This window comes from Diceros bicornis, chromosome 19 (assembly GCF_020826845.1).
Source record: "Diceros bicornis minor isolate mBicDic1 chromosome 19, mDicBic1.mat.cur, whole genome shotgun sequence".
In the NCBI taxonomy this organism is placed as follows: Eukaryota; Metazoa; Chordata; class Mammalia; order Perissodactyla; family Rhinocerotidae; genus Diceros; species Diceros bicornis.
Window position 1 is genome coordinate 44,184,355 of NC_080758.1, and position 23,596 is coordinate 44,207,950.

A 23,596-nucleotide genomic window follows, 5' to 3' on the forward strand; every position below is an offset into this window, starting at 1 on the left:
TCAGCTCATAATAGGTATGAACCATGCCTGTACTCTGGCCTACCTGTGTGACTCTTATCCAGCCAGTTACTTCTTCATGCCTGCATTCCTAACCCCCCAGAGACTAATGTAAAAAATATAACTGAGATGATGTACCAGAAGTACATAAAGCACCACCTGGCACACAACCAGCCCTCAGTAAACATTAGTCTGTATTAGGTCTCATCCCCATTTTACAGGTGAGCAAACTGAGCCTTAAATAGGTTACTCGAGATCTCACAACCGGTGAACAGTAGGTACATCAGGGCCTTGGGACTGCCTGTCCCAAAGACCAAACTCTCATCCCTAATGCCACACTGCCTCCTTTTCCACAACGTTTTATACTAAATAGAAGTCAATATTGTGCCTAGATAGAAGTAAAGCTATATCATCCTTTCCACAAGATAAACCCAGCCCAATCCATTTCAGTTCTCTCCAGCGGCTCAAAGCTTGAAAGGAAATCCCCTCAGTGTGCCTCTGGCATCTCATGAGGGGAAGAACAGATCCTCTCCCTATTGGTTGCCCACCTCTGGGAGCACACACCCGAAAAGACTCAGGTCCTCTCCCCTCCCCAGGAGAGCAGCAATGGGGAGGATGATCAGGCAGCAGGGGGAGGGGGTGACAGAGGGGCCTTCTGACTTCAGCCTTAATCCTGCATCCCATGTGGACGCATCTTCAAGCCCGCCCACGGGGCTTCTAGCTAACACGCTGGGCACTATGCTTCTGGAATAGCTATTTTTGTTTTGTTTTAACCTATCAGGGAAAAAAAAAGTCCTCAGCCCATAATAAAGGCTGGGTGATTCACTGTGCAAATTAAGAGGTTTTTAATAAATAGAAGATCCATGTTCTTTGGAAATTTTGCTATATTCTTGATACTGCCCACCCCCAGCCATCCCCCCATTGAGACCAGCTAGCACTAGGTGAACGTGGAGAGATGATTTCTAGTGAGTAAATGGAATGTATTTTCTTATGGATTCGAGTTTGTTCTCTTCCAGAGAGAGCACTCTTGATGTTGTTTGAGGTGGATGCTCTTTGTCCCTCGCTCTCATCTATAGTTTGATTTGATTTCAGTTCTTTCCCCGTATTGTGTCAGGACGGGGACAAGAGAGAAGAGGGAAGAGCAGAGAAGCCCCTCAATCACCCGGAAAGCTTTAAGAAACGCTGAAGCTTCTTATGTGGAAGACAAACACATAGATATGGAGAACAGATTGGTGGTTACCAGAGGAGAAGGGAGTGGGGGGAGGGTGAAAGGGGGCACATGTGTATGGTGACTGATGGAAACTAGGCTTTTGGTGGTAAACGTGATGCAGTCTCTACAGAAGCTGAAATACAATGATGTACGCCTGAAATTTACACAATGTTATAAACCAGTGTGACCTCAATAAAATAATAAAATTAAAAAAAAAAAGAAACGCTGAGGCCAGGGCCCACCCCCAGCGACTCATTTTACAGCCTTCCCAGGCGACTGTGCTGTGGGCCAGGCTTGGGAACCTCTGCTTCAAACACAGAGGCCTCGCTGGACATGTCACAGAACCAAAGGGGATGGGTCTTGGAGCTCAGCTCCTCCAGAAGGTCTCAGCCCAGGATGTGAAGCACAATCACCAGTGGGCTCTTAAGAGTACACGCTTCTGGGCGGCACCCCAGCCCCACAGGAGCAGCACAGCCTCATTAGAGTGTCAGATCTGTATGTTTTTAAAGTTGCCCACACTCGCACACGTTGCTAGTGAGCATGCAATTGGTAAAAACTTTCTGGAGGGCATTTGGCAATAATTGCCCTATGCAAATTTGAAATCAGAGTCATCGACCCAGCAATCCCAGTGCTTATAGTTTATCCTAATGACAGATTCGAAAAACGTCACCAGTGTGTGTGTGTGAAGATATCCGTGGCGGCATTGAGTGGAACTGCAAAATAGCTACAACAAAATATGCAGCCAACCAGTATTCTTCAATAGGTGACAAGAGAATTAAATTTGCTTTAACCACGTGATGAAATAATATGCATCTGTTAAAGAGAATGAGAGAGTTTTCATTAAGAACAGTATATGTAAGCATGATCCTTTTGTAGCAAATTTAAAAGAAATACTATCAGACATTATATCTGTATTACAATAGATAATACGTGTGTTATGTATATATGTATATATGATATATGCAATATATGTAAATCTACTAGTTATATATTTATATATCTATAGGTAGATATTAAACATACGGATATTATATGTCAATATTTTATATATATGTATACATATAAAAATCTCTCTTTTAAATTTACTACATTATACTAGTTTCCTATGGGTACCGTAACAAATTAGCACAAACTTGGTGACTTAAAACAACTTCTATTTATTCCCTCACAGTTCTGGAGGGCAGAAGTCCAAAATCAACATGTCAGCAGGGCTGCGCCCCTCCAGAGGCTCTGAGGGAGAAGGCTCCCTTGCCTCCTCCAGATCCTGTTGGCTGCTGGCATTCCTGGGCTTGCGGCTGCATCACTCCAATGTCTGCTTCCATCTTCACCTGGCCGTCTCCTCTTCTCTGTGTGCGTCTCTCCTCGGTGTGTCTCTTATAAGGACATGTGTCCAATGACACACAATTTAGGGCTCAGATAATCCAGAATGATCTCATCTCCAGATCCTTGACTCAATCACATCTGCAAAGACCCTTTTTCCAAATAAAGTCCCATTCACAGGTTCCAGGGATGAGGATGTGGACATATAATTTGGGGGGACATATATTTTGGGGGGAACATTCAACCCACTACACTGTAAAAAGATCATGCTAAATATACTGTTTCTAAAAAATCTCCTGCTTTCTATATATATGTATTTGTGCATACTTATAAACATTTTTCTAGAAAAACTCACAAGAAGTTCTTCACAGTGGTTTCCTTTGAGGAGAGAGCTATTTGGGAGCAGGATGGGGAGAGGAGAATAGAATGTTCCCTTTCCATTATATAACTTTCCATACTGCTTTAATTTTCTAACCATGCACATGTGTTACCTTATTTTTTCTCTTTTTAATGTCAACAGGGATTATCGGGAGGTGGGGAAGGAATTATGTTTTTTCTTCTTTCCTACTTCTCTGTTTTAAAATAACAATTTTTAATTAATTAAAGCAGCAGCTCACCCAGGTGATTCTGATGTCCAGCGCAATTAGAGAACAGGTGATCTGATCTGACCGTGTCCTTCCACAGAGAGAGAACTGAGGCCGAAGGCAGGGCAGGCCCGGGAGGGTGCGGCCCGAGGGGTAGTGGGCTTCTCCCTGCCCCTCACCTTGGGTGACGCCTTCAGCACGGTGATGGCCAGAGTCCTCACATCTGCAGGTCTCTTTACCACATGAGGATTCCGCAGCCTGGCTCCCGCCGGAGCCTCCCCACAGCTGGAGAGGTGGAGCAGGCCTTCTACACAGGAAGAAAATGGGCCGCCAAGACAGTGTCAGCCTTAGGGCAGACTGGAATCAGCTGGAGGGTTTGAGAAAATGGCCCCACCCCCAAGAGTCTAATTGGGTCCAGGCGTGGCCTGGAAGTGGCACCATTAAAGCTCCCAGGGGATTTGATGTGCATCCAGGTGGAGGACAGCTGACAGAGGACTGACAGAGGCAACTGACATTCGTGAACACCTGCTCTGTGCCAGGCACTGTGACAGGTCTCACAGCAACCGACATTATCCGTTCCTCAAGACAACCCTCAGAAGCAGTTATCATTCCCATTTTAGGGATGAGGAAACTGAGTCTCAGAAAGGTCCCTATTATGCTCAAAGACACAGAGCAGCAGGGGCAGAGGCAGGTTTCAACTCCACATCTATGGCACCACAGAGCTCCTGACCCCCATCCAGGGCTTTTTCTAAGAAACCTCATCACCTCCACAGATGACTGTCTCCCAGTTCACTTATTAGGGGCTCCAGTCCTGGGGTGGGGCAAACTGAGAGAAGTTCTGCTTTGATTAACTGCTCAAAAGTTTGCCATCAGATAATCTGGAAAAGCAAAAACTATCATACATTATCAATTCTAAAATGCATGTTTTTTGCATGCCTCTTTCAACCGCTCTCAGCAAATGACAAGAATGACAAAATTTTTATTGCCTAGGCTGGTGCATCAAAACGTGCAGAATACTTATTGGCAGGCTGGAAGAAAATGCTGGAGACAATAGTGGAGCACTCTTTCAAGAAATGCTGATCACCAACACGTTTGATGGCACAGAGAACAACATCGTGTGGGAAACACAGACACAGACCTCTCTGATTTAGACTCCGTACGTGAAGGAGTATAGGAACATCCCAACCAATTTATTTTACTAACATTTTCCCTTCTTTTATTTGTTTGCAAAAGTTATATACGGTAGAGGACATCTTTGTCAAATGAAATTATAAAAGCACTTTACATACAAAATAAAGTTTACAAATTAAAAATAGAAATACCATACGATCTAGCTATCCCACTACTGGGTACTTACCCAAAGAACATGATATCAACAATACAAGGAGATTTATGCATCCCTATGTTTATTGCAGCGTTATTCACAATAGCCAAGATGTGGAAGAAACCCAAGTGCCCATCAACTAATGAATGGGTAAAGAACATGTGGTACATATATACAATGGAATACTACTCAGCCATAAAAAAGACAAAATTGTCCTATTTGCAACAACATGGATGGACTTTGAGGGTATTATGTTCATCGAAATAGGCCAGACAGAGACAGGCAAACACCCTATGATTTCACCGTATGTGGAAAATAAACAAATACACGGATAAAGAGAACAGATTAGTGGTTACCGGAGGGGAAGGGGGTAGAAGGAAGGGTGAAAGGGGTAAAGGGGCACATGTGTAGGGTGACAAATAAAAACTAGACTATTGGGGGTGAGCAAGATGCAGTTTATACAGAAACTGATATATAATACTGCAAACCTGAAATTATACAATGTTATAAACCAATATGACCTCAATAAAATAACTAAAAAACAAAACAAAACAAAATTTACAAATGAGAAGGAAGTATTGTGACATAGCTTAATTTGTAGTGGTTGTATTAGTTTCCATGACAAAGTACCACAAACTGGGAGGCCTAACACAACAGAAATTTATTCTCTCGAAGTTCTGGAGGCCAGAAGTCTGAAATCAAGGTGTTGGCAGGGCCATGCTCCCTCTGAAGTCTCTGGGAGTAGGCCTTTCCTTGCCTCTTCCAGCTTATGGTAGACCCAGGCACTTGTTGGCTTGTATTAGCACAACTCCGACCTCTGCCTCCACTCTCTTCATGCGGCTTCTCTCTGTGTGTCTGTGTCTTTCTGTGGTGTTTTCCTTGTGTGTCTCTCTGTCCTCTTCTTATGAGGACACCAGCCATATTGGATTAGGGGCCCACTCTAGGATGCCCTCATCTTAGCTAATTACATCTGCAATGACTCTGTTGACACAAGTAATCAATAATCATTCCATAGCAGAGATTTTTATTCAAGCCAAACTGAAGACTATAGCCCAGAAGTACAAAGCGTTCTGAAGAAGAGTGGTTTCCAGCACAGTTATATACCATTTCCAGAGAGACATACCCGAAGCATAACAGGGGTACTTCTTTCACAGGTTCAAGGAGATATTTTGTTACAGATCGGCACGTACACAGTGAGTCAACGTGGCCTTGGTGCTGTGGGAAAGGAGCCATTCAGTCTTGTCTTTAAAGAGTGCTGGTGTCAAAGGAAGAGAGGCGTGCATTTTTTTATCCTCAAAGAGTCCATTCTTTACTTTAAGGTAACGGTTAAAGCAGATGTACAATATATGTTTGTCATGCCTTAAGTCAGGTGCTCTGGTTAAAATAAAATTCAGGCCAAATCAGGTTCAAACCAGAATGACTTCTTCATATACCTGAAAATATAAAATGTCTTATATCAAGCCTATTCCCAAATAGGGTCACATTCTGAGGTACTGGGGGTTAGGACTTCAATAAATCTTTTAGGGAGACACCATTCACCCCATAACAGTGGTAAATAAAATAACTCTTGGTAGTACAGAAAATAATAGTGCGACACAATCAACGGCATCGTAGATTCATAAACTTCAGTATTTTCAGGAAGACGTCAGTTTTGTGTTTTATGTTTCTTTGCTCGTGCTCACTTCACGCCAAGATGTTCCTCACGCCCTTTGGAGGCAGGTTTCCCATGTTGCTGCCCTTTCTCTTGGCCCCTCCCTGCCCAGCATAGTAAATGCTAATTAGCAGCTGTTTAATTATCAGCCTTAGGGGGAAGTGACCCAGGCCCTGATCCTTAGAGAGTTACATCCACGGTTCAGCTGTCCCAGATACTGCAAGGTTGACTGTGTTCTGTGACTTAGGAAGAGGCAATGTGGCTTAGTAGAAAGTTTACAGCATTTAGAATTGGTCAACCTGGGTGACTCTGCCATGTTTTCAACTGTTGGACAATGGCCTCTGAACCTCCGTTTCCTCAACTGTAACCACACCCACCCACAGTTTTGTTGAGAAGATGAAATGCAGTGAAAGTACCTCATTAACATAACATAAAATAGTACACAAACATGCCGAGACAGTATCCGCTCCATCCTAGTGTGTACACTGTAGATGCACAAAAACATTTGTTGACCGAAAAATCCTTAATTGAAGAGAAAGCCTGGAAGAAGGAAGAAGTGGGTGGAGTTCTTGGGTACAATTTGTGCTGTACACATGTGTCAAATTAAGGTTTAAATGTTGAACCAGAACTGTAGAATATCCATCTGTTCATTTTTAGAAAATAATACCCAGTCACAAACACTCCTGCTTTCTTATATTTTTCATTTGTATAAATGTTTAGGTCAATGAACCAACTTGGGGAGTGTTCTAAAACTAAATACCGAAGCTAACTGTACTGTATTTTTTGAGAAGCCAAGAAGCTATGGTTAAGCTGTACACATGTCATTGGTGCCATATCTAAGTGGTAATGAAAGGCATCGTGTGTGAAAGGTTACAATTCAGAGGAGGAAGAAACAATAGAAGTGGCCTTTTAGTTATAATATGAGGAAGGAATATAGACACTAGGAAACACTTCTCTGACATTAAGAGCTTTATCATACATAGAACTGTAGTGCTGAATCTTCTCCAGAGATCCTTAAAAATAGTTTATAACCTCAACTCTCTGCTCATGGCAATTTCATTTATGATAGAAAACAATCTAAATGACCAATAAGAAGGAAATCATTGGGTAAATTATGGTACATTACTCTATGTAATTTGTTTATTTAAATTTATTTAAATTTAAATTTAAACATTCATTTAGGTAGCCATTAAAAATGAAAGTATGAGAGCTACGTAGCCACATATTAAAATTTCTATGGTAGGATACTTAGTGAAGAAAGAATGCACAATTCTATCTATAGTGTGATTACTATTATGTAAAAATTAGGTTTAAATGCAAATTAGGACAGGACAAGAACCCAGAAAAATAAAAGCAATTGATGGTATTACATGATATCATTGTAGGGAAAAAAAAAAATTCTTCTCCAGTTATTTGTGTGTAACAAGTAAAAATATATGTCTAAAAGGTGTTCATCTCTCTTGGAATTGTAACTGTGATCTGCACTGAGGACATGAAGATAAACTAATTGACTCAGAAAGCCCTCTGCTGTCTTAGGATTCCTAATTTTTAACAACACAAGATGCAAAATTGCAGACACCTAAGTCATGCTTTGGCACTTCTGAGTTGCAAGAAGGGGTGGTGTCTAGAGAATGCAGCATTCCAAAGCATTGCTGGTCTCCATTAAAACCTAATTTATGAAATTAAAAATTAATTTTATGGAAATGAATTTAAACAGTCTTTTCATTAGAAAGCACTTGGTCTAATTGAGTTTGGAGCGATATTGTCATAGCCATTCCTGCACTGTTATTTAAAAAGATAAAATCCGATGTGAGTCTTCTTGTTCTTATGCTGCTGGGAAACAACCTACGGATGATAGTTTTCAACCTTACACGTGGGAGTTGCTCTTGCTTAGCAAAAGAAAGGTGCCGTTTCAACAAGGTCATTCATGACAATGAATCCACTATAAGGGGAGTCCCTCAGTGGAGGCCAGTCAAGGGCTCCCATTAGTGAGCAGAGCAGATAAAGGCCTTGCCGTGGGATCAGAATAGGAAGACGCGATGGCCAAATTCAGGCTCCTTTCCCAAAGTAAAGTGATGCTCTTATTTGAATATTTGCTTCCACAGTAAAAGAAAGTTTTAAGAGGGGTGTGTCTCAGGTCTTTACAGGTTGAGAACTACATTTACTTCAACATTTTAAACGTTCTACATTAATGAATACACCCACACACAGAGACACATATATAAATGTATATATATATTCTGTGGCAGCTGTGAGAATATGCCACACACACCTCTGACTTCAGGGAGAAGAATTGACCAAGGACCCCAGCTGCTGCACCCTGACGTCTATCACTGTGTTGGCAACAGGCCATGCTTCCCACGCTGCTCCAGCCACTGACTGAGCATGGCAGGGTACTGAGGCATGCCCGCCCTGGGAGACTCAGGGTTTCTCTGACAGCCCGCCCTGGATCCCTAACAGCCTTGCCAAACCTTCCTTAGACTATGGGGCAGTTGAGGACACTTTTGTCCGACCCTGTTCACTCTCTCCTTTACACAGTCAGACTTGCATCACAATTTCTTGCATTTTTCTCCTAATACAATCCTTGAACATTTAGTCTCATCTTGGCATCTGCTTCTTAGAAGATATATATATATAATACACACACACGTATACATACGTATATGTGTATGTATATTTGAATCATAATTTATCTCTATTTGATGGACACTAGTTGTGTCCAGATTTTTGCCATTATAAAAATACCTATCCATCCCATTTTTCCAATTATTTTGCTATGGGGGGGTGATTTTTTTTTTAACTGTAGCACAGTGACTGCCTCTTGTTGGAATACCTCCAAAGAACTCACAGAGCAAATGCCACACCTACCACCTCTTTTCTACATGTATTGAGTCTAGTAGAGTTGGCATTTCTCTGGCAAATGAGCTCCAGGTCTTCTTGTATGGGTGTGTAGAGTGAGGAAGTGAGAGCTCCTCTCTCACAGTGCTCCTCCACATTCCAGGGCAGCAGCAAGAGGAGGGGTTTCGGCCATACCTGTGGTCTCTTCATTCTTCCCTTCCTGCCATCACTCTGGATTTGATCCTCTTGTCTTCCTCTCATCTCGTGTCAGAGTTCTTGAGTGCAAGCAACAGAAATCGATTCTGGATCACTTACGCAAAAGAGAATTTGTTGGAAACACATAGGGAGCTCACAATCTATGAGAGGCTGAAGGATTAGTCTTGAGGGAGCCCCAGGGCTGTGCTGTGGGAACTGTAGCGAGGATCTTCACAGGGAGAGCCTGGTGAGTGAACCTTTGACACAAATAGTCTCCAAGGGTTCCTTCTACCCTCACATCGCTTTCCCAAGATTCAAATCCTGGGAGACAGATACCCATTGAGGCACCTCTGAGGCAAAGAGAGCCTTCAGTTTCTTTAAAGCAGACGGGTGCCTCGAATTTCACTCTCACCAGCACAGCACCCACTGGACTTGAGGTAAACCCCCAAATACACTGGGAAGATTTGGGAAAAGGAGAAGTTAATGTTGGGCAGCAAAATATAATAAAAAACTAATAAGTATCCAGCACACACCCTTTTATATATTTGCATAGTCCTTGATTTTGTAGATGTTCAGAGACTGGCCGCCGCTATGGAATGATAAATTACTGCAATTTAACCCAAGTGAAAGAAAGTTTCGTGACTGGGACAATGTCTAGCTGTTGCCAGAAGCCTGCTTGAACTAATTCAGCTCCCAAGTTTCATTTCCATTGGAGGACGTGGGGTTCTGTCTTACTGTCCAAAAATGACGTGTCATCATTGCGAGGACAGTGGCACCATCCATCAATTTCTCTTCAAATGTCCCTCAGCTACCTTCTAGAGATTTGCTATGGGCTTGCTGGCTCTCCAAGCAGGTTTTTGTTTGTTTGTTCGTTTTTGGCTGATTCCCAAATATGATAGCACAATACTGTCAACAAATGTACAGGCTGGGAAGCCCTACAGAAAAATGACCTGTGCAGTTTTCTCTCTCTCCCTTCCTGAATCCACATCAATCTCCTTTCCTTAATAGAAGTAACTGTTCCATTGCTCTCTTCTATTTCACTTAACGACCCCACCACCTTTTCTTCCTTGAGAGTACTTTTCTCCATCTAATTCTTATTTTAAGGAAACTCGCTTGGAGCCATCACCAAGGCCTATTAGTTCAGCGCAAGCAGAAGTAAATACTCTTGGAAAATAATCATAAAGTGAGAGTGTACATGAGATGAACTTGTTTTCTGCTGAGGAAAAAACACCTTATGTACAAATGAAATTTGAATTCCCAGAAACGAATTCCAGAAGAAGGGTGTTCAGGTTGATCTTCTGGTAATATGCCAATATTGTCTTTCCAGGTAAAAATGGCCTTGCAACAGGAAGGATTCAACCGAAAGAAGCGAGGGTATCGAGACATCAATGAGATTGACATCAACATGAATGATCCTCTTTTTACAAAGCAATGGTATCTGGTAAGCGTCTCTGTATTATTTCTAATGTTTCTCATCTTGGGACTTCAGATAAAAGAGCATTTCTATTTCCTCACTATTCTGTGGGATGTCAGCCAGCATCCGACTCAGTGAACCTCTCTGTCCCCTCTGATATGTATTGATTTTCTATCACCACCCATGCATCTCATTCTCTGATCTGCTTTCTTCTGGAACTGCTAAATAGCCATAATCTCCTGGGGTCAAAGCAACGACCAAGAGCTGGTCAGGTTCCTCTAGACTCTGAAAAGGCCCAGCTATGTGTGAGTGAAGACTTGCAAAAAACACATAAAAGCCAAGTCAAAGTTCTGGGAAGAGTAATCTAGGGGTCTCAACTGGCAGAGTAACTGGAGGAAATGGTGAAACCACAGGCATGGGAGAGAGAATCAGGTGACTTCACAAGGGACAAGCAAGTGAGCTCGAAGACTGCATAACAAAAGTAGCATCTATTAGTGCTTCCTAAAATAAGGGCAGGAAATCAATTCCACAGGGCTTAATTGAGGCAGGATTCAAGGCACAGAAACCCAGTCTGTGTCGTGAAGTATTTTCTGGCTTACCAATAGTCCTTCACGATCTATTTGGATGGATTGGCTTATGTTTAGAAGGGGCTCAGTGCCTCCAAACCAACCAGAACTGCAGGGCTTATTGAAGGGAAAGGAGTGACTAATTTATAGATGTGAGCAAAGCTTTATTTTATTTAAGATTAAAATGTGATGAGCAAGAGAGAAAACTAAATTACAGCCCTGTGGACTGCTCCTTTACAGGAATGCATCACAGCTTCCCTCTTGGAGCTTCAGAGTTGACTATGCCTTACGCTTTTCGGCATGGAATTCTACAAATCCAATCTGGGTAACTGAATGAGCCTATGTGTGTCAGTCAGGATAGGCTAGGTTTCTTACAATAACAAACAACCCCCAAATCACAGTAGCTTCACAAATCAAAGCTTGTTTCCACTCATGCTATATGTCCAACACTTCCTAATCCCTCAGGGACCCAGGCTCCATCTTAGCTCCATCCCAACCCCTGCTTTCATGAGCCCCTCGGGGAGGGGAAGGGGCAAATCGCACACTGGCTCTTAAAGCTTCTGCTTAGCTGTGATAAACGGCACATGAGCTCACATTTCACTTGCCAAAACCAGTCATGTGGGCATTCTAACTTCCAAAGGGATGCAGTCATTTTTACAGAGAGCACTAAGGCGTTTGCACAATGTTTTAGCAACACCATAACAGCCAAGTGATCCCTGTGGGCTTCTGCCAGGACAAGCTCTGATTGCACTAATTTATTACAATTCCTTTTTGAGAAAATCTGCATAGGACAAAGATGCATAAAAGAGAGTAGTGAACATATTTATATGGAATTTTTCTCTGTTTTTCTTTCTTTTTTGAATTTCTTTTAGGGAAGAGGCTTTTTAAAATTATTTTTTGCATTAGAACATGCACTAATCTTTAATTCAGTTCAACAAATATTTTTACGCAAGACTTGGTGCGGTGGTACTGAAATTACACAGGTAAATAGGACATGCTTCATCTTGCAAAGGATATTGTTATTTAGTGAGGAAATCACATTCAAATAAGAATAATCCAAGACAATATGTGCTAAATTCCAAACGTGAGGTCTAAATAAAGAGTTGTGAGAGCGAGCATTTAATTCTAAATCTGGGAGGGTTTCTTGCAATGGCAGCTCTAAGGGTTTCTCTAGTCAGAAGAGATGAGGGGATTGAAATTGTGTTTGCATATTTAGGAAAAAGGAAACGTCAATTGGGTATATCAAAAAATGGAGGGAGGAGGCTAGAAGAGGTCAGTGGGGAAACCCCAAAAGTACCATTTCATGGACGATGTGGGCTTTGAGCTGTCCCTGGAATAGTGGGTGGCAGCAGAGTTTGTCAGACAAACATTTACACAGATGCTTTCCTACACCAAACTGATAAGATTCTCTGCTTTGGAATTCCTGAACCAGATCAATACTGGGCAAGCTGATGGCACTCCTGGCCTTGACTTGAATGTGGCGGAAGCCTGGGAGCTGGGCTACACAGGGAAAGGTGTTACCATTGGAATTATGGATGATGGTGAGTATTTCAAAGCCTTTACGTCATTTGGAAGCAAGTATGTCTTTGCATGCCTTTGGAATATAAAAGATTCATTGTTTTGGAGATGCTATTCAGAGGCAGAATAGCCAGATGCTGGGCCTGATCACCATCTATACTGTGGCAAAATCCTCACCTTCCTCCAGATCAGAGGTCCTCAAACTTGAGGATTCCCTTAACAAATATTTACTAAATTAATGAATTAAAAAACTAAAAAAATGAACAAATGAAAGCTTACCATCACTAAACCATAAATTCTCATTGGGCTGATGCTTATACTTCACCTTAAAACATCTTCTAAACCTGTTTATATTTACCATCTATTTCTCTAGATTTCTCTATTTCTCTAGATTCACACTATCCAATGGAGTAGCCACTAGCCATATGTGGCTGTTTACATTTAAGTTTTAATTATTTAAAGCTAAATAAAATTAAAGATTCAATTCCTCAATCACACTAGCTTCATTTCAAGTTCTCAAGGGCCACGTGGGGCTAATGGTTGACAAAATTCAATTCAGCTCCATTTCTATCATCGCAGAATGTTCTATTAGAAGTGTGGCTCTAGATCCATGAAATAGCTTTTTAGCAGCAGAACTGGGATTTGGAGAATTTTTTTTACTTTATTGCTTCTTTCAGAATGAACCCTTGTAAAGCAGACTTTGATAACATTTTATCATACACATCCCATATAATATGTTATGCTATCCCATATGCCTGCCAGATAAAGATTTAGCAGAGCTTTATTTTCTATAGTTCGTGACATGAAAATCAATGTGTTTGAAGAATTGGTGTTTTTCTAACTACACATATCCTTGGCTCTGCCAAGATTCTGGAGATTCTCTGCCCTGTTGTCATCTCATTGGGGATGCACTGTTGCCCTTCCTCAGCCGTCTGGTCCTCCAGGGAAAGCTCACTGAGCGGTATTGGTACAATGACGTCTACAGTCTATACAGAGAGGAAACAATGGAGACTTTTCCTTCTGAAGATCTTCAAAGAACACTGTTCTCTAAAGCAAGCCTTTGAAGCAACAGTGATGGGAAAAGAAGGGAAGCCAGCGTGCGGAAAATTGGCCCTGTCTTTGTGTGGGCTCATTAAATGCCAACAGGAAAACAATACCTCCATGTTTTCTGATGTGTGAGACGTTTTGAAGTGGAGGTAAAAGCTTTCTCCAGTGGCTGAGGGCTTTCACAAGAAGAAAGGAGCTGTGCATAAGAGCGTGTGTGCGCACAGATGTGGGGAGCTTATAACCACTTCTTCCTTCCTAATGCTTTGATTTAGAAACCAAAGTGGCTGAGGCCGGCTCATCCAGGAGACAGAAGCATCTAGATTTGGGGGAAACCTGCCTAGGCTATATTGTAATCACCATTTCACACAGCATCGGGAGGATTCACACAGCATCTGGGGGATCAGAGAAGTGCCCTCAAAGTGCAGTGGCCAGACAAGCACAGTGCTCTTATGAAACCTCCAACAGCCCTCTGATGTCCACTTCAGGATTCTTCAACTGTAGCCGCCTTGACTGAGTGCTCATCATCCCTTCCAAGACAGCAAAGGAGAAGACCACTCCTGACTCTGTCCACTTTTCCTAGCTTGAGAATCTAAGGCCCTTAGAAAGTCTCAGTGGAATTTCTTGTTTGATGTTATTTCTTCTGCTGATTTGGTGGCCTTTGGGATACCAAAAAAGTGAACTCTCTGCCCCCTAAAACTCCTAACTTCTCCACTGTTTTGGTCATCTACTGCTACAGAATGAACCAGCCCAAAATTAAGTGGCTTAAAACAACCACCATGTTATTGTCTCTCACAGTTCTGTGGTTGACCAGGCTCAGCTGGACAGTTCTGCTGCTGGTCTCTCCGGGGTCTCTCATGCAGTTGGAGTCAGCAGGCAGCTGGGACTGGCGTCAACTGGAGGCCCGAATGGGTGCTGAAATGGCTTGGCCTCCCTCCTGCTCCATGTGGTCCCAGGGCCTCTCCTCTCCATGTGTCTCCCCAGCAAGGTGGCTGGATTTCTCACAGACGGCTGGGGGCTCCCAGGAACGGGAGTTCTAAGAGACAAGAAGCAAAAGCTGCCAGTCCTCTTAAAGGCTGGACCTGGAATGGGCAATTGTCACTCTGCCACTGCTGTTGGATACAGTCTCAGGGCCAGTCCAGACTCCAGGGGAGGAGAAACAGATTCTGCCTCCTGGTGCAGAGAGAAACAAAAGATTTGCGGCTATCCTTAATTCACCATGTGCTTATTCAGTATGATAACTGAAGGAAAGAATGCCAAACCATACTCCAAATCTGCTGTTCAATAGTAAGATGAGCATATTTGGGACAAGAGCGGCCTCCCATGCAACAAGGACAAGACTAGATGTTCAGCACCCTCTCACAGCGTAATTGGGCATCTCCACCCCAACACCTAGAAAGGGGAAGCAGTGATGGTGAGGCTGGGAGCATCCATGTTGCATTTTCTCGCTTAACTGCCTGGACATGTGAATGGCATGGTATCGTTTCCCAGATATCTCTCAGCAAGGTATCATTGCAAAACAAGGTTAAAGACAGACACAGATGCTGACCCTGATACCTAGGAGCAAGAATAGTCTAACATTTTATAAACATTGGCTCCCAATATTTTGGCCTGTATGGCAAATATTTGATTATCTGCATGAGAAAGGTTTAATTTGTGGACAGCACAGTTTAATAGCCGTGCACCCCTCTCTGGTTGCCCAACTCAACACTCGGCCGTCGTCATCTCTGCTAGATCCAATGATGTGATACCTGTTCAATAATTATCTGCTGCCTTCATGTAGGGGCAACTTCATGTCATTTCCATATACCACACATCACTAAGAGAGTACCTCCACGGTTAGCTGTTGCCCAAAGGGGCAGAAAGCATTTCTTAGGGGTCTGCTATGACATCTCCGGCAGATGTCACCAAGAATCCCACTTAATGGTGACAGTTTGTCCCTTTTGTTGTAATGGAATTGTTTGGTGTTGGGAACTTGACCTGGGAAATGAGATATGACCATAACAAGACACAGGGATGGACAGGACTCACCCAGCCTGGGCACGATTCAGGGCAGGTGGCTGGCTCTCAAGGTAAAGATGGTCAGGGAAGGCGCGGACAAGACCTTTAGCCACTCGCAGATGGAGCCAAGGAAGCAGGGTTGAAGGCCAGTGAGGCGGGGTCAGAGAGAGCCTCAAGGTAAGGTAACTGTAAAAACTAACATTTATTGAGCATTTGCTGTGTGCTAGGCACTACTTAGCATTTTGGAAACATTCACAATTATTCTCTAAGGTTAGTGTTATTATTACCCATATTTTGCAGATGAAGAAACTGAGGTCTAGGGAGGCAAGAAACTGCCCAAAGTCTCACAATTAATCCTAACCACCATCTTCAGCACTTGAAACCCACCCCTTGGCTCTGCCTCCCTGGTGAGACTTTGTGAATGGGGCCTCATCCTTTTAAGTGGAGGTCCAAGCTTAAGGACCAGACAGTCACCCCCACCCTCCCAAGAGATTTAGAACTCTGCATCACATATAAAAGCAATGTTTTCTCTCCTACCCTGAGCTTCACAGGCCCCAGAAGGTCCAGCAGGACACCTGTTCAGTTATTATCGCTGTGTAACAAATGACTCCAACACTTAGCAGCTTAGAGTAACTATTCATTTTACTCATGATTTTGCAACACATAAATTCAAGAAGAGCCTGTCTGGGTAGTTCTCTCTTGAGGTCTCTCATGCATTTGAGGTTAGATGTTGGCTGGGCTGCGGTCATCTGAAGGCTTGACTGGGCTGGATGCTCATGGCTGGTGGTTGATGCTGGCTGCTGCTGGAGCTCAGCTGAGGTGGCCAAAGATTACCTACATATGGGCTTCTTACATGACAGATGGCTTCCTCTGGAGCAAGCGTCCGAAAGGAACAGGTTGAAGATGCCTGGCCTTTTTTGACCTAACCTGAGAAGTCATGCAAAGGCATTCCACTACCTCCTATTGGAGGGAGCAGTCATAGCCCACTCAGACTGAAGAGGAGAGATTAGACCCACCTCCAATGAAGGGATATGGCATTGTCACATTGCGGAAGACCACATGGGATGGGAGATATTGAACCACGTCCATTGAGGCCTATTCCTCAGCAACAGATAAGTCAGTGGGGGTGGGGCAAAGGGATAACTCCCTTGGGACAATGGAAGGAACCGGGCTTAGGACTGGAATCTTGAGATGTTATACATCTCAACCAAACTATTAACATTCTACTAGGAGCTTTGTACATGGAGCTCCTTGCTAATTCCCTGAGGTCTCCAGAACTATCTGGGCTTCCTGAGAATTTGGACTATTGTGGATTAGGCTTTCAAATTAATGACGGGATACTAATGGTGTATGAACAAAGATAGAAGCAGATATTTGTCATTTGTGTACCACATGCATTATGATTGGCTGGTGATAGTCTGCTCTGTAGACTGTGAGCCATAGATTGTTGTATGGCTCGGGTTCTGTGTCTGAATCATCTGTGTTTTTCCAGGTCCTACAAAGTGCCTGGCATTCATTGCTGAAAATACATGAATGCATGAAAAATAAGGATGAACAGATTGCTAATACAAAAACTGAAAAATAAATAAGCTGATTCAGAAGCTGTATTCAGTCCATTCCACCTCAAAAAACAATCAAATATGCAAAAACATTAAAATACTATTTAATTACCAGGTTATTATTTTCATGCTTTAGTTCATTATTATTTTTTAGGAATCATGTCTGTCATCCTTCACAATTCCATCAATAATCTTTCATTTCTCCGACCAAAGTCCGTGTGTGTTCTAACCTAACACTTAGTCTTCCCCTTAACCTAATTAAAGATCCTTTATTTTAATTGGGCTGAATTTATCTTGTTTTAATTCTAATTTCCTTCTGGCCTCAAATTATCTCTTTGCTTCAATATTTTCCCTTCACAGAGAAGGGACTATTATTTCTCAGAAAATTTCTCTCCTAAATACATCTTGCATTCTCAGAACAAGGAGTCATGTTTTAAAAGTTAACTCCTTGGGACCGGCCCGTTGGTGTAGTGGTTAAGTTCGCACGCTCCACTTCTGCAGTCCGGGGTTCACAGGTTCGGATCCTGGGGGCAGACCTATGCACCGCTCATCACGCCATGCTGTGGTGGCGTCCCTTGGAAGCAGAGGAAGATGGGCATGGATGTCAGCTCAAGGCCAGTCTTCCTCAGCGAAAAGAGGAGGATTGGCAACAGATGTTAGCTAACCACTTTTAATGAATTGGCTTTAATCTTGAAAATTGCTTTGCAAGGTAAATAATATCTCCATTTCAAAGATGAGGAAACCGAGGCTCAGAGAGATTATATCACTTGGCCAAAGCCACACAAATATTATAGCATCTGGAATAGAACTGGATCTGTTGGTCTCATAGCCTGCGCTCATCCTCAACTCCACTCCACAGCCAACGTGGACCATCTCCGAATTAGGGTCCAGAACAAGGGCCTGCAGCCTTTAAAACTATTAGTCTTTAAATCTTCTGACCTTGCCCTTCTGCAGTCACTGGGAGGGAAGGAGGAGGATGTTGGTGGGTGGGAAGTGACTGGCCATACTCTCCCAAGCTCTGGAAAGCAGCCATGAGGACAGCAATTGCTTCACATGTCAAAATATCACCAGCAAAATGTAACGCATGCTCTGTAGAACAGTGACTCCTGGTCTGGAAATTACTTGTTTAACCAGAAAAAACAAAGGAACATTTCCTTTTCGAAATATACATCCCAATACTAGTTCCTTTTTGCAGGGCAAAGCTCTAACTGTGCCCTGGCCTTAGAAGGCAGGCAGTGAAGACGCCAGCTATGAAGGGGACTTAACGATACTTCTAGCTTTTAAATATTGCAACCCAATAAAGTTATCAAATGCCACTGGGCTAAGCACACCTCACAGTTCTCACCCCCGCTTGGCTGAGAAGAAAGCAAGCACAGAGAGGCCAAGCGCTTTGCCTGACGTCCTGCCGCCAGATGGCGGCGTGGTCGGGATTCAGACTCGGGTCTTTGACTTCAACACATACACTGGTAGCCATTATGCCAGGAGGTACAGGAACCTGGTGGTGTCTCGGAGGGCTGGATGCTCAGGTGTGACTGCTGCAAACATTACACGGCTCTGCAGGCCTGAATGAGAGCTTTTCAGCTTGCCCTTGAAGTTCCACGGTGCCTTCTGAGGCCCACGTGGCTGATGGAACCCAGCAGTGCTCACAGACCATAACTCTCTTATTGCAGTGACTACTGGGCAACAACACAGGCCACGTCCAGGAGAAAGCACAGGACTCCTGCCAGGAGGCTTGGGTCTCAGGCTTCCTGGAGAGACAGCGTTGACTCCCACCTGGACACCTCGCGGGAAACTACCCGCCCTTTGCCTAATTGCTTTTCTCGCCGAGCCGTGTTCCTCTTATTATTTCCATGCCAGAGAATGCTCTCCTAATCCATTGCTGTCCGTGCTCTGTTAAATAATAATCGCTTTTCCTCCCCAGGGCCAGTTTCATTTCAGAAGAAATGCCAGTTGGCGCTTTAAAAATGTCAGGATTTCCACGAATCTCTCATAGATCACTGCCCTGATGAGCCATCCGTCTGGCGGCCACTAAGCCCCTTAGCGCTGACATTTATGTCAGAGGAGTCATCCCAGGGCCCCAAGCTCTAACTGGCTTCACTTCTCTGATGCGTCTGGTGACAGCTGTCTCTCCTCGCGGGCGGTACAGCCCACCCTCACTCGGGAATGGAAGTGCAAGGCTGGGGCCTCGGGCACAGGCGCTCACCCCCGCCCACGTCTCCCGGCCCAGCCCCGTAAGGAGGGTGGTTTTTGAGCAGCTTTCCCGAGGACACAGTGGCAGGTATTAACCTATCGTTCCTGTGCTGTTGTCTTTTCACAGGGATTGACTATCTCCACCCGGACCTGGCCTCGAACTACGTAAGTACAAGCCGACCTGTGTGGGGAAATGTGTGCATCTTGTGTTCGTGTGTCCATCATTATTAGGAACACACGCATGCATCATGCACATAGGACATGCACACGGGAACACGTGCGTGCATGCACACACATGCACACTAGAACTGCCTATCCTGTTGGAGCCACAGCTCAGGCCAAGGGCAGACTAACAAGACACGGGGCTGGCAGCAGGCAAAGGCAGTGGCTTTGTGAGAAGACAAAAAGGAAAGTTGAGGTCTGAAAGAACAGAGTGCCCAGAAGAAAGGAACAGGGAGGGGAGAAGAGAGAGGCTTGGCAAGATTTAAAATCAACTCTAGCTGAGGATATTGAATGGAAGGGTGGAAATGAGCCCTTTGGGCTCTTGCTGGATGAAACTGATGGCAAAAAACCAAAAAGTGCAGCAACTCACACTGCAACCATAGCTTTATGAAAGCAGGAACGTCAATTTTTTTTATTATTTTTGTGTTTATGAGCACTCCACTCCGACCTTCCCCCACAACATTGGGTTCAGCATTTAGGATCCCTTGACCAATAAGAAATATTAGCAGAGCATCACGGTGACACTGTCGGGCTAGAACCACGTGCTCTGACTTTTGACAGAGCAAGTCCCACCGCTTTCCTGATAAAATCTACAAACTCTTTAAACATGAGGGATCTCTTTATTTTAACCCCAGAGAGTACGCTATTCAAGCATTGGTGTGTTCACTTAAAATTCTCTAAACTGTTACTAAGCTACATTTCTCCTGTATTTTTGTTTTTAATGTTATTTTAATAGCTGAAGAGACTCATATTTAGAAGAAATATGGACCTAAATAGAGAAAAGATGGTTAGCAAAAGCATTTCGGGGTCAACATTCTGGGTCATTCATCCTGGAAGGTGTGTGTTTACATTGCAAAGAAAGAATGGAGATTTTCCGTGTGTTTAGTACATCAGCCATCAGGAAACAAAGCACCAATGTGCTGGGTGTCTACTTACTGCATGGGTCTTATAAATCTAGAATAGTATACATTGGGCTGAGCATCTTTTTTAATAATAATAAAATAAATTAAATGAATCATCGGCACAGTCCAGCCAATGTGCCCCCAAAGAGAAATGACGGAAATTAATCCAAAGCTCTATTCCCAGAGATGAGAACACACTCTTGTAGATAAGACAGCAAAGAACTGCCTATGAGCTGTAGATTCCACCTCAGCATCCATCTGCAGAGCCTAAGGAAACAGTGACCTCCTTCCCTTCCAAGCACATTGTGTGCCCACTGTTCCTTTTGCTTCTTTAAAGAGACTGCGCCACAAAGGGCCTCGTCTGCCTCCTCTAATACCCTCCCTTTCTCTGCCTCCCTGAGAACTCAGGGCCCTGGAGAGTTCTCCAAAGGGCAGAGTGAGAAATGTGAGTATTGCATTTTCTCCAAGACTCTGATACCCAGAGGCCTTTCCTTACAAAGAAATGGCAGGGATAACAGGCTGCAGGGTATCCCCGCTTCCACTTGATATGTCATGAACACTTCTAAATTATTAAATATTCTTCAGAACATGATTAAAAGGACTATGTGCCTCATGCTGTAATTTATTTAAACTTACCAAATCCCCAAATGTTGGACAACCAGGTTGCTTCCAATGAGTGTCTCACTCTAAGAGAGAATGATGGACAGCAACAGGGGTGGTAGAGGGACTCCAAACCATAACTTGCTAAGCAGAGCTGAAAGAACTGGGAAAAAGAAACAACTTCAGAGGCACATTAAATATGTTTTCAAATATTTCAAGTTCTCTATGTGGGATGAGGCATTCAACTTGTTTGGTAATTTCTCCCAAGAAAATTCCCACCAATGGGTGACAACTGTGGGAGGAATATGTTAGTTCAGCTAAAGGAAGAGCTAATGATGAAAGTTAATTTAAAAAAAAGGAATTAGCTCTCCCAGTAAGTAATGAGTTCTCCATATCTGAAAATGTTCAAGAAGAGGGTTGACGGCCATTTGGCAAGGATGCTGTTAAGAAGATGACAACGTCTACAATAAACTTAAACTAGGTGACATCTAAGAATTGAGCAGAAAATGTGAGTTCTCTACAAAACTGCCTATATTGACAACTTCCATCCAGAGGAAGGTCCAAGTCTTTACCATTTATAAAACACTTGGAACCTTACAAAGAAATTGTATCTCATTACACGTGGCTGTGAAAATTTTCCATATCTTTGGTATAGGTAAGAAAACCGAACATCCAAATATCTCATCCTTAATTCCTCAGCGAGAACCTAAACTGACTGGTCCTCACCAGTCACGGTGTCTCTCTCACCCCCTGTAGAATTGGAAGTGACAACTTTGAAGCTACTAACCAAATTTATCTTCTTTATTTTTAATTAAAAATTTTACACTATAATTAACAGAATGAGGATGGGAAGTGGAGGAGTCCTGCCCAGGAGAGCAATGAAATCAGTGGACGGTGATAAACTCAAAAATTGTTTGAGCAAAAGACTAACAGGCAGCTTCACACCTTGTTAGGTGACTTAATGTCTTGGATGGGATGAGCTAGCCCAGTGCCCTTCCAGGGAAATGTACTTTGGGGAGGTCTGGGTTTGAGTTTCCCCCAGAACCAGACCCTGAGGCAAGGGTTTGAGTGCAAGTAGTTTATTTTGGAGGTGATCCCAGACAGCAGAGGTAGAGGAGGGGGGAATGAGACACGGAAGGGAAGGCAGCCAATAAATGGTGCATTACAAACAAGTTACCATGGTGGGCAGCTGGAACTTAATCCCACTGGGGAATCTAGGAGACGGTGTAGAACATGAGCTCTAGAGTCATCCCACCCGGAACACGACACCCGAGATAAAGCAACTTCTGTCAGTCACTGGGTGGGGGCTGGTCCCAGGGCAGGCTGACGTCCCAGCACCTCCTACCTTCCCACAGTCTCGGAGAAAGCCCTTGGCAAAGACATGTGGGTACCGGCAGCTGCAGCTTTCCAGGGACATGAGAGTGACAGGCCAAAGGCGTCAGGGCCGGACACTGGCAACATCTGCCACACAGAGAACGACCTGGAGATTTATTAAAGGTTAAAATACACAGAAATGTGCAGTAGTGAGGAAATTCCTTCTTGCTACTGATTAATTTCAGTGAGAAGCAAAAACTCTATCAGAGGTCCTTAGACAAATAGGACAAAAATCTCTTCATAATCAAACCAGGCAAAACATTTCCCAGAGCAGAATTATTTTCAAAGCTTGCTTATTCTATATATTACAAAAGAATCAGAGTATGCTGGTAGTCGGTGTTCTATTTAAACTGAGAATTAAAATCCTTTGAAAACTGCAAATCAATATATAAATGTAAGTCGTTAGTGTTAATTCAACAAATCTACGTTGAATCTGTTGAGTGTTAGGAGCAAAGGATAATAATAGCCACTTTTATTATTACTCTGTTGTTCTGTGACTGAATTTAATCTGGGGGATCCAGTCCCACTGGTAAATACTCACTATTCTGAATAATTAAAATGCTCCTTTTTCCATCCCAATAGTAATAACATGAAATAGTAATGACAAGATACCATTTTAGACCAAGTCAAAATCAGAGTTCATTTACCCCATCCTCTGTGTGCAAACAGTCTGGATATATGCTCTGTCTCAATCCGATCGCTGTGTTTGGGACCTGCCCCAGAGGAAGAGAGAAACCAGACACAGGCGTTCTCCAGAGGAGCCTGAGGTCATTAAGGACACAGGTTTAGGACTTGTCTCACAGGGGAGTTCAGGCAGCAGGGAGGTTGTTTATGTCTGTACCGTGCGGCCTCTGTCCAGACATGATCGTGGGCCTGTGTGCACATTCTGGTCCAAGCTCAGGGGTTCTTCCAGGTCTATGGAACGGAGGGAGATTCCTCTAAGAACATGCAGTGTGACTGAGGTGGGAGCTTTCAGAGTGTAGGGGTGGGTGCAGCAGAGCAACTTCTGCTTCGCTCCAAAAGCTTGCTCTGCTGAAGCTACAAAGACGAAGACATTGGGGGTGGTTCTATAAAGTCCAAGGAGAGT

The 23,596-nt window shown here is 43.4% G+C and overlaps 1 protein-coding gene across 1 annotated transcript in view; it reads left to right on the forward strand.

Moving 5' to 3' along the window:
• Positions 1 to 23,596, forward strand: part of PCSK2 (proprotein convertase subtilisin/kexin type 2) — a 245,249-nt gene that overhangs the window by 115,462 nt on the left and 106,191 nt on the right. The window contains exons 3-5 of the mRNA XM_058563265.1: positions 10,447 to 10,560; positions 12,532 to 12,640; positions 19,539 to 19,576. Of these exons, the coding sequence (XP_058419248.1) occupies positions 10,447 to 10,560; positions 12,532 to 12,640; positions 19,539 to 19,576 (261 nt within the window). The remainder of the gene's footprint in view (positions 1 to 10,446; positions 10,561 to 12,531; positions 12,641 to 19,538; positions 19,577 to 23,596) is intronic.